The 12,312-nt window shown below is 35.5% G+C and overlaps 1 protein-coding gene across 4 annotated transcripts in view; it reads left to right on the top strand.

Moving 5' to 3' along the window:
• The window catches only part of Mtmr6 (Myotubularin related protein 6), a 110,561-nt gene that overhangs the window by 17,772 nt on the left and 80,477 nt on the right, over window positions 1-12,312 (top strand). For all 4 annotated transcript variants that reach the window (XM_089099237.1, XM_089099253.1, XM_089099245.1 and 1 more), the window contains 2 exons: window positions 3,030-3,146; window positions 9,575-9,737. In XM_089099237.1, coding sequence (XP_088955363.1) covers window positions 3,030-3,146; window positions 9,575-9,737 — 280 coding nt within the window. The remainder of the gene's footprint in view (window positions 1-3,029; window positions 3,147-9,574; window positions 9,738-12,312) is intronic.

Below are 12,312 nucleotides of genomic sequence, written 5' to 3'. Positions count from 1 at the left end.
TATTTTAACTTTCCTGCAATTTATTCATTCTCTCGCTTGTTATAACAGTATTGGTTTAGAAAGGGAAGGAAACCTTGATAATACATTGCCTTTCAACAACTTGATTCGAATTTTGTTTGATTTATTTTCTGACAACAGGTATCTGTTGGAACTTTTGAAAGCTCCAAGTTTCTCTCTTAATCTAACCTGAGATTTGTTGACTGGAAAGTCCTTTGAAAGAAGGGATTGGAAAAGCAAGGTCACGCAATCAAGTTGGATTTTTTGTGCTGGTTTGTAAGTGCTTCTTGCCTTCTTGGTAATAATCAAATACTAATATTTTATATCCGATTACATTTTAACATCTAATTTTGTTATTCACAAATAAAAATAAATAAATAATAATCTCTATAGAAACTGTTTTATTTTTCAAATAATTCGTGCTAACGACCTGTAAGTAAAGAGCGACTCGGGCCAGTAGTAATCGAAACTAAAAAAATCTGAACAATATATATGCCTACTGTCTGCGTTTGAGCCCCATGACTCGCGGTAATTGCTAAAAAACAAAACTAAACAAACTTACAAAACATAGAAAATATTCTAGTCATACTAATTAGACATTTGGGAGGACATCGTGTTTATATAAAAAAATAAAATAAGAAAAGTGACCACAAACCATATAAAAACAAAAAGTTTTAAATCTGTCAAAACAACAGGGTATAAAAATGTAGCAATTAAATGGCTTTATGTTTAAATATATTCCTTATATTTCTTCAAAGACGTAGGGATTCTCGGCCTAGTGAGCGGTCACTAAGTGCTTTCTGCTGAACTCCATATGTGAACAGATGCTAATTTACATAACTTATGTCAATTGCTCCTGGGGCTGTGGGAGTTGTGTTGACCCTGGAAGCATACATATTAGCCCTTTCAGTGTTTTTGACCAAATGACTATCTTAAAATTTGGATCCAGTTACATGGAGCGTACGGGGAAGGTGGCAGAAAAAGACATCTGAGGGACGCTAGTTGTCCTCAAACCACTTTTGGCTCTCAAAAAGGTCACTAAAAATTCTGATTTAAAACTGAATGAGCGCCCTCCTTAGTTTCTATGGTAATCCTTCCAGGAGAAGCGACCGAGGAAAAGGTTTTTTGGCCCTTTGTCGTGCCCATTTTGGGGGGACAGTATTTTTCCTTCTGCATTGGAGTCTTCTTAGCCCAAGGATGTAAGTTTTGAGACGATCAGGAAAAAAAAATCCACACCACACCACAAGTGGTGTTTGCAGTGAGCAGGATGCTTATCATGCATAATTGCATTACATCTTACAACTAAAGATAATTTCATAGTACAAACCATCTTTAATAATTTTTTTTTAACTATACTCCTTGCTGTATGCTTTTTTGCGTGAAATTGTATCTGTGCGAACCCAGAGATACTCTTTAGAACTGACAAAACAACAAATAATGTCTAAGGAGAGAAACAAACGCGTGCATCAAGGCCGTATCCAGGGGGGGGGGCTAGGAGGTTTGAACCACTCCCCCGAAATGTTTGTCCGACTTGTAAAAACATAACAAAGGTGAATATAAACAAATTTTTATTCGTTTTAATTTTTTTGTAACCCCCCTCCCCTGAAAAAAATCCTGGACACGTTCTTGGCGTGCATACAAACCTGCAAAACTAAGGTAATCTCTCATTGTATTCGCTCTATTCTAGATTTTTGCTGGAATCATCCCTCAACGGTAGTAGTATCGGCCGCTCAGACGGCGCCATCGAGTGCTTAAAGTGCTTCATAAAATTAGTAAATTTTTGTCGATTGGCTTGTAAAGTACTTTCTGACAATCGAAAAAGTTAAAACTTTTCTTAACCTTCAAAAAGTCATCAAAGTTGACTTGTAGCAGAAGAGAACGAGGCAAAATTTTCAATAGAAAAAATGTGACATTTTGAAGCAAAACCATTTTTGAAAAAGATAACTATTTTGTCAGCTGAATGTACATGATTGCCAGAAGAACATAAAATATTAGTCAAATGATTGCAAAAAGAATTTAAATTGTTTGCCATAAGAAATTTTTGTAGTTTATAAAATAAAGTTCTCGTCTGAGCTTTCACAACTCTTGTGGCATGCAAAATATGGAAAACTTTTCGAACGCCATGTTAGCCGGCTATAAGTAAAATTAGGGTATTACCATTGTAAAGAGAGTTTGAAATCCTCCTGCTATGAGAGGATTCAATTCTACAGGAAACAACGTCAATTTTTTTTTCTTCTTTTAATATAAAGCTCTCTTAGTTGAGTAACTACAACTAGCTTAAATTCTTAAAGGGATTTTTTGATGCATTTTTTGTTAATTAAATCCCTACAGTGGCTATTCATTTATTTATTTTTAATAAAGGGTTGGTTTGGCTGGGATTAATTCTTTTTTGACAAAAAAGACTGACTCGTATTGATACCGATTCGTTGTTTGCTTGAGCATGTGCATCTATGAGCATTTCATAACCCAGCCCGACCAAGTCTAAATTTTTAAATTTTAGAGGTTTTGCACGTGAGCTTAACCAAAAGTTCACAATTAGTGACTTGATGGACTCTTAACTCGTATAATCACTACTAAACTCCCTAAAAAATGAGGATTACCCCCTAGAAACGGCTTAAAATCATTATGCTGCCATCAGACACTAAATGTCTTTTGAGAATCCATTTTGAGTAATTCCATTCTAAAATGTACTTTAGAACACTCCCTGATTCCAACACACTATTAGAAAATCTACCCTTAGATGATGGATGTGTTAAAATCAAATCAGTAATGACTCTTCTTTTACAATTTTCTCCGCTGTTTGTCTTACGAACTTGGCCAGATTCGCCTCTGAACGGCTCTGTTGAATGGAGAGCTTGTTTTGGTAAAAATAATTACTTGGCGCGAAATACTATTCACATTTTTAAATGTACAATAACATAGACTGTGTCATTGTATTTTTTGCTCATTATATTAATTAATTTGCTCTATGTGTCTCTGACAGCTTTGAAGAAAATGGCTGTCCCTTTAATTGGCTGTTTTCTCCTTTTTAGATAGAAAATGTTCGACTGGTTCTTAGAAATGGTAAAAAGAAACCGCCGGTTGGGACTCTGTATTTGACAACCACGCATTTGATATTTGTTGATGCTGAATCAAGGAAAGAAACATGGGTAAGTAACTAATTAAGAATATTTTTTAGGTTCTTCTACTTTTAGGTTAGTCTGCTTTGTGTTAACATTGTCCAGATTGCTACATCGTTGCCAGACACCTAATTTACTACATTATATCCCATTTATTCTGTTACAATGTTTTACAATAGCCCTCCCCCCCCCCCAAAAAAAAAATTCCAGGGATGAGGGTGGAAGAAATAAATTCCTTTTTATTTTCAAAAAGAATCTAAGAAATATGTGTTGTTCTAACTATAGTTATTACTTGCTCTCCAACAGCCATGAAAACAGGAATCTTTTCGGGGGCGGGGAGTGGGGCAAAAACTAAAAATTCCAGAGGCAGCAGTATTAAAAAAAAAAGAAGTTCAATTTAATAGTTTGAATAAGAAGTGCCTAGAAATACAAGAAAATAGAGGGTCTGGGGTGGGGGAGGGTGGACGTTGCCCCTGCTCTCCCTTTCTTTTTTATCGATTACTTTTGTTAAGTTATAGTTTTATGTATGTGTGTTGCGACATCTCCTTTTTTGAGTTTGGAGAATGATTATGCCAAGATAAGATTGTAACAGTTGAATAACTCTGTGTATCGTCTCTCGCTTTATCTTTATTCTTGTTTGTTGTGCATTTTATAGTATAATTTTTTGTCTAATGTAGCTGCACGGGCTCCTTAGAGCTTAATGGGCACCTATTTACAATTATGCACTTAATTCCATAGTTGTTTTTTATCAATGTGAATAGAAAAAGAAAAAAAGAACGAAATACTTCTTCTCTTTTCTGAAGGCATAGACATTGATCTTTAGTAATAAGCGATAAAATTTCCCGAATGATACCAATACTAGCTTCATTTTTTGTAATACAGAAATGTATGTTCGAGTTTAAGTATTTTTTATTTAATATATAATCTAAACTTTTTTTGCTCAAGAATTTCTTGTAACTTCTTTGTGTGCCTTAGGTTTTACTTTACCATACCCAAAAATGTATTTACAAGTTGAAAAGCCTAAATTAAACTACTTTTTTTGCTGCTAACTGGTTTTCTAAAGGCTCGAAACTTTGATATATATTAATAAGAGATATAACTTATGCAATTATCTTAGACCTTAGATCCTCGTGTACTTCCTGAGACACCCAGTGTGTCTACGTAGAGTCTCCACTGGCGAATCTCTTGTCATCTCTGAAGCTTTCAACCGTGACTATGTCTTCCCGCTTCGGTTGTAAGGAGGTATGGGAGTGTCGTAAGTTGTTGCTGGGCGTTGACAAAATCTGTTTTAAGGTCTTCCTCTGGCATATCTGCCTTCGGGTAGCAAAAAGAATTTTGAGTTGGAGCCTAAAATTTATGCTGTGAATTGTGAATTTTGAATTCCGCTCTGTTAGCGTGCATTGCTTTTGGTTGTTGCTTAATCCCTCAAACGTGTTCTGTTATTTTTTTTCATAGTATTTTATTGCAACAAGATTTAAGCATATTTACAAAATATGGGATAAATTGGGTGAAGCAGGCTGGCGAAAAATTAAAAATTTCTCATAGGAATAATTATTTTTATGCCCACGCAATACATATCAACTTTTCAAACTCTGTTAAAACTTGTGACGCACGTAGGGCAATTTTCCTCATAGAATAATTTCCGTCAAGAAGGATCATTTTGCTCTCAGGAAGAAATCTTTAATTTAGCGGAGAAATTTTATTTTGACGCAGTTTAGTCAATATGGATCGTAGCAATTATTTCCAAATATGTTCTTAGTGAAGAAAAGGTGGGCGAGACGAAAGGACATTGCAATGAAAAATTTAGCTGAATTTGGTTTTCAATAGTGTTGTCACTTCAACTGAAGGCTATATATTTTTAATAAATATAAATATATTGTTTTAGAGAGCTTTGTTGAGATTTATTCGCCAAAATTAAGCACTTTATTTGAAACTTGGGCCACATTCTTTTAGTGCATCACTTTAAATATCTAAATAAACATGTTACAAGTATTTTGTTTTTACATTCCGATGTGTTGAAGCTGTAGAAAACGGGATAAAAACATTTTTTGTAGAAATACTTTTAACTATTTCTGTTATATGCCAAAATAAAACATTTTTAGTGAAATTTAACGTCTATTATTTCTGGAGGCTTTTTGTCAAGTAAGAAGCGTAAAGATACGTAATTTTGCATTACGAGGGATTGAAGCCGTAGAAAATAAAATAAAGATTTGTTTTTGTTAATAAGGTGTTCTGCTAAGCTATCGAGCTGAATTTTTCACCGTAAAAATGCTCATTGTTTCGATCGATGGCATTTTGTCGCTGAGCTCGGATATATGGAAGAAAGATATATCTCATTTTGCCGTTCGTTGTTCATTGTTTTATGAACAGGTAGCTCTTTCAACAATATTTTGGAAGCAAAAGTTATGAAAAAAAAAACCTGATTTGAACCAGTACCGGTTTAAGTCAGTACTAAGTCGTATTTCAAAATTCTTTCTGATTCATACTTGCACCGAGGAAAAAAAATACATATTTTTTTTTACTCAGTTAATGTGCTACGTTGTTTAGGAAAAGAGAATAGTATTTATATAAACGGTGCTTTTCTATATAGAATAAGTCTTCGTTTTTAAGAAAAAACTATGTTTTTGAAAAGTTTGTGATCAGTGTACTGACAAGCAGCAGGCATATTCACATTGTTAGTGCCAAGGCCGTACCCAGAAATTTTTTTTTTTTTGGGGGGGGGGGTTTGCTCAAAGATTTTTTTTCGGAGGGGGGGGGGTACACACACACAAAAAATAAAAAAATGCAAACAAAATTTCTTTATATCCATTTTTGTTACGTTTTTACGAGTCAAAAAAACATTTTTTGGTTTGTGCCTTGGTTTGGGCCAATATTTTTTATTTCGAAATTACTTCTAATCAGAGCAAAGAACGTTAAAATTTATGTCCTGGATGAAAAGATGTCGTTTAGTCTGAAATATTAATCGCCAATACGGATGACATTGTCAGTCTCTAGTATGGTCGTACTAAATTTATGTAGATGGCAATGCTTGTTTTTTCTCATTAGCGAGCTTTGGAGTTCGATTTATTCTTTTCTGACCATAAAAGTTATTATTGGTTGCCAAAATCCTTTGCTATCTGAAAAGAAAAATGGAGATTCTCGTCAACTTGCCCAGTTGCTCGTTTCTTGATTCGTATTTTCATGTTTCAAGAAAGCTACCATTCCACTAATTTAGTTAGATTTTTTTATGTGTTTCTCATACTTTTCCCGAATGTGTAGCATTTCTTCGGTATATTTTCATCTCAGATCCTAGTTGCTTGTTGCTCTTTGAAAAAGTGTATTTTGGCTTCTTACTTTTGCAAAACACGGAAGATTTGTTTTACGTTGGGGGTTGGGGATATTAAAAATATTTAGAAAATCGTATGAATCTCGAAGTTGTTTTTTTTTTGGGGGGGGGGGGTGCTCTCGCACGTGATAGCCAACCCCCTGCGTCCGTGCCAGTCTGTCAGCTATTCATTGAAACAATTTTTTTTTAAACTAACTTCCAGGACTGTAGTTAAATACCATTTAATCTTTTCTTTTAATGGAGAGCATATCAAAATCTCTTCTTCTCTAGAAAATGCTCGCTGTAAATGTGTGTGGCAAACACAAATCCTCCTGCCGTTAAAATCACTGTGTTTTACTCTCTTGCAAAGGCGGCCGAGAAGTGATAGGTAACCCTAGCGCAGCTAATAGACTATGCTTCCACTATATACCACAATGAAGCCAAATTATTCAGCTATATGATGTTGCTTTTGTCGATTTTCTAGCTTTAAATTTGCAAAAAAAATTCCCAGGAACAGCGTTTTTAGTCTCCTGTTACACTATGACATTTAAGACATGCTTTTTCTTTTACGGCATGCCTATGTTTTAAAGCGCTATCTATATTTTTCCTACTCTAACAGCTAACACCGCTTATTTGCATCATTCGACACTAGCGTCAAAACAGCTGTAAGCCCAATGCTTTTTAAAAAAAAGGCATTATTCCGATTTCGACTGCCGTTTTTGAGGGAGGCAAAATAGACCCTGCCAAGTCTTATTTGCGAACATCCAAAAACTTGAGCAGGAGGGTCAATAGCCCCAGAGCGAAGCAAGGGCCCATGTGTTAGGCCAAAGGCCTGAGCCCAAGCCGAAAAGTTGTGAGGGCCACTTTAACACTTTATCTAAGCAACATGTACCAATAACAGACAGTTGCTTGAGTTAAGAAATACGTAAAACACCTGTTAAGATTTAGCGTCAGAATATGAGTTCAAATTTTGTGGTCGCCCCAGCATAATTCAAAATGGACATTTTCATAGTTGATACTAATAAGACTCCAACTTGTTGTAAAGTATGGCTTCAAGCAGAGAATTTAGAGATTTTGATGATTATGTTAATGAAGAGAGAGAGAATGAATCGATGAAAAGAGCCAAGCTAAATACAGTGGCATTTATAACTGACATTTCTAGATGGGAGAAATATCGCCTTACGTTGTGAAGTTTCTGTGATGTTAATGAAAATTCTATATGAAAAAAAATTACATCAATATACATATAACCCGAAAATATATATAAACCTAAGATTTGCCTTAAAATCTAAGTAATATTGAATTGAATTTTATTGCATTTGAATTGAATTTATTAAGAAAAAGAAAATATGACCTTCTCAATATTGAATTATAGTATTATTTATGTTCTTGTCCATCTTGATGCTGTCTAAAAATTATTCTAAATTCAGTCAGGGACTGAGGATGACTAGTCCTTATTTATTGTTTATCTTTTTTAATTCTATACTATTTGGATAAAAATAAAATAGTATATTTTTCAGCCCTACACTACCATCTTTATTATCTATTTCCTACTTGGTGCTGTGGCTCTCCCTCTCTCCTTCTTACTCTTCCGATTCATTATTTTCAATTTGTAATGAATAATCTACTTTGCGTTTGTATTTACTTCACCAAATATTATGTTAACGATATTTCTGTCTACCATTGTTGTTGCTGACAAATAGCTGTCCACATTTCAGTTCAAAACTATTGTAACACTGCTGGGATCTTTTATTGTCTGCAGGATTTTGATACATGGTTTGGTTTTGGGACACACGTTGGGGAGAGGACACTTTTTATGTTAAAGCTTACTTAGTTAAGAACTTAAAGTATTTTAGTGCTCCAAAAATATAACCAATTTGGGATTAAATGTATCTATTCGCCGATTAGCTTTCAAAACATTTGGATTAAACATGTTATTGCTTAAAAGACCGCAAATGTGGGACTGTAGATAAGCTGGGATGAAACGAAAATTATGGCCATATACCCGTCTTCTCCTGCTGTCAATTCTCCTTTTAGCCTAGACAAGACATCTAGAATTGAAGTTGTCCAAAGGTTCACCTATCTGGGCTCCACAATTTCTTCAGATGGCTTACTTTTCCCCGAGCTGAAGCAAGGATATCCAAAGCGTCTTCTGACATGGGCAGGCTGAACCATTACCTTTGCCAAACACCGAACACCAGTCGTTCAACAAAACTGCGTATTTCAAACCTCGTCGGTTCTGTAATGCTTTACGGAGTTGAGAAATGGTAAGCATCAACCGTAACCCTAAAGACCATCGATGTATTCCAGACAAAGAGCCTGAGAAGGACCGAAGGTCTAAGGTGGTTTGATTTCATGAGTAATGAGAAGCTGCTGCAGCTCACCAAGCAGTCTTGGTTTTCTACCCAAGCATCGGAGCGTACCTTACGATGGTTCGGACACCTACTTCGAACGCCCCTGCACTTACCCGCAAAGACGATCCTTGACTTTGACCCTATGAAAGCCTATCTGAAGCGACCTCGCGGCCGACTGAAGAAACGATGGTCCGACAGTCTGTTCAAGTTCCTGGCGATAGCAAACATCAGACCGAGCGAAGTGCAAACGCTGGCATTGGACCAAAGCAGATGGAGGAGGCAACCGTCTCTCTACGCCGAGCAGTGCCCGACAGGTAACCTAAGTCAAGTAAAGTGTTATTGTTTAAAGTTGGCATTAGGCCTTAAATCCTCCTGTTGTGTGTAGAAAAATTTTTATGTTAGTTATTCTTTCTGTCAAGTATCCTTGGCAGGCAGTCTCATACAAATGCAGGAAGAAGTTTTTCGTGCCCACTAATATGTTTTAGGCACTAGGTCTTCGCTTGTGTTAGAACCAGACAGAACATGGATACAGAATAAACGTAGTTTCGGCTGGAGTGAGTATTGGTTGACCTCCAGACTAAACTCTGCCAGTCTAGTCGTACGAATGCTGAACTTGCCAGGATTCTTGTAGTTTTCAGGCTTTTCTCGGAATTTACGCTGGATCTGACTGTGCTCGCATTGTATTTGCATCGGCAACTTGTTGCACGAGTTCAGTCTCAAGGGGGATATTCATAAATAAGTTGGTAGTTGACATTGCTTTTGTTTTCCTATTTTCTTTAAACAAATTGTTTTCTTTTTAGATTACTCTGCCGCACATTGGTCAAGTGATAAAACTGCCACTCTCTACTGTGGGTGCACCATTACAAATCAGATGCAAAACGTTTCTTTCCGTCACATTCATCATTGTTAAGGAGAGGGATTGTCACGATTTATACGTCAGTTTAACGTCATTATGTCAACCTGGTAATGTTTGTTATTCGATTAATATGTTTTCATCCATCTTCTTTTTATCGATATCCGTGACACTGCAGATAGATAGAGGGATAAACTGATTGGGAAAACAATGTTCAGTGAGTGAAATGGTAAACAGGCAGTGAGTGATTGTTTTAAAAAGTAGAGTTGTGAGAAAGAATCAAACTTTAGCATAAAGAGCGGGATGTTGAGGAGAAACAGCCCCTTTCATGTACGGAATAATTTCTGTTCGTTTTAAATTTTAATGTCGCTCCTTACTTTCAGTTAAAAAAAAACTTGTTTTTTTTTGTTTGTTTTTTAATCTCAGGGAGATCCTGTAGAAACTTTTTTATTTTATAATTCATTCAGGCATTATGAAAAAGACAAAATCCTTCATACATCAACCGATTCGCTGAGACTTAACATCATTCTGAACGTCATTAGACCACCATTGTAGTGTTTGCTATTCGATTAATACTTTTTGTAGATATTTCTTTAGGGCACAGGTGAATTTTTATTTATTTTTTCAACCAAAAAAGGGAAATGTGGGAAAACCTAAATAATTTTTAAATAGGGGAAAGAATCCCAAAGACGGTTGTTATATCGATGAAAGTTGCCTAGTGACACTTTATTTGTCTTATGACTCTGAACAGAAGCTTGAGCGGCCTATCTAATAAAATAACAAGTATCGTATTTTTGTTTTGACGGTTTTGGCCCCTCCCCCCTGGAGGCACATAAATTGGACCTTTTGATCATTTTGAATGAAATGGCTATCTCAAATTTTTATCCGGTGTCATAAGAGGTTCCCAGGAGAACAGGGAGGCAGTTGACTTACGGCCACTTTTTCCTTAAAAAGGGCAAAACAACTTTTAATTTCAGTAGAATGACCAAATTTCTGCTACCAAAAATGCGATTAATGGATTTTCAGTTTAATTTCATTTTGTCTGCTTGTAACGTTTGTTGTTTGATTGGTCTATTGTTATCAATCTTCTTCCGGGACTGAATCTGAACTGTGGTATTATTCTTTAATGTAATGAATGGGAATAATATATGTGAATGGGATAGAGAAAGAGACCGCTTTTTACAGGGAGCAAAAGTGATAAATTGTCTGTCATTTCTGTAGTTATTTTCAATCAGTAAGGATAAGAAGAAGAAAAATAGTTCATTGAGATCTGACATAATAAGCTTTCAAGACTTTTTATAAATCGTCTTTTTTGTTTTTTTTTTCTTGTTTTCTTAGCTACAAAAAATGAAGTTGTGTTAAAATTTGCATAATTTTTGAAAAGGGATAGACATCTCCTAGGAGGCTAGTAGCATATATGAAACCCACACAATGAAACTCAACATGTTTTATGGCTCTGAGTAGGAGGTTGAGCAACCTATCCATCTAAATAAAAAAAAAATCGTATATTTCTCTTGAAGGCGTTGTCCCCTCCCTCCCCCCTGTAGGTAAATATTTTGGAACTTTCGAATCGGTATCTCGAATTTTTGATCCCGTGTCATGGGAAGTTCCAGGTGTGAAAGGGGAGGGGCGGGAGGAAGTTTCCCTACGATCACTTTTTACAGGGCTTTTTATAGACCCTACTTTTTATAATTGATAAATCTTCTGTCATCTCTGTAGTTACTTTCAGTCAGTTGGTGGAAGAAGATGGCGGTCTTCTTAAGAAGAAAAGACCTCCATATACAGTTATGTAGTTTTGAAACTTAGCAAGTACCAAGTTCGAAAATAAGGAACGTGTGCTAAGATTAGCAGAAAATAAGCGAAAAAAATATTTCATCATGGGGCTTAACTTTCCTGAACCAAAGGTTTAACTTTCAGGATTACTCTAGTGAAAGACAAACACTGTTGTTAATTGGCAGCAAAGTGGGTAAAAAAAGGTGATCGAGTGATTAAATTTATTTAAGAATATAACCCTAACATTTTGTTATCAAATAGGAATTGGAAAAAACGTAAATACATCATTGAATACCGAAAGACTATGCATTAACATGTTTATTATTTAAGTTTTGCAAGATTCAACTTGCTAAGAATGGTGTTAAAACTTAAAACGTTAAGACTTCTGTCTGTTCTAATGGTTTAGTGTCGCTCTTTGTTTTAATATGTCTAATGTTTTAAATATTGTTTATAAGGAAAAAGAAAGCCCGTTTTGTTTTAGTTCTGCGGTATCTAATCCCTTTCCTATAGTTTCTTTCCCACATAGCACTTTTTCATTTTTAGGGTAAAATTCCTAAGTAAAAAATCATAGAATAGACACTCCTAATTATACTCTTTGAATTTTTCATATTTGCAACCAAAGAATTTCCTTGGTCCTGTGGTGGTGCAGTGGGTCTGGTGCAGCTGGTGTAGCTTGGTAATACGGGACTCAAAGATCGAACCCAGTAGCTACACACTGCAGGGCCGACACACGAACCTTAGTAGTCAAGGAGCGTCTTTAATCTGATTACTTTACTTAGAATTCCCTTGTACTTTTCCTTAGAGTAGATAATATATCAAAATGAAAACATTTTTCGGGCCCCGTGGCTCAATCTTTGGTCTATTCATTCCTTATACACGGGATTTTCTACTATTATGTTTGGTTGTTAAAAA

This window comes from Artemia sp. Qi Xiang Cuo, chromosome 2 (genome assembly GCF_049724085.1).
Source record: "Artemia sp. Qi Xiang Cuo chromosome 2, ASM4972408v1, whole genome shotgun sequence".
NCBI lineage: Eukaryota > Metazoa > Arthropoda > Branchiopoda > Anostraca > Artemiidae > Artemia > Artemia sp. Qi Xiang Cuo.
Note: the sequence above shows the minus strand (reverse complement) of the source record. Positions and strands in the feature narration are given on the sequence as shown.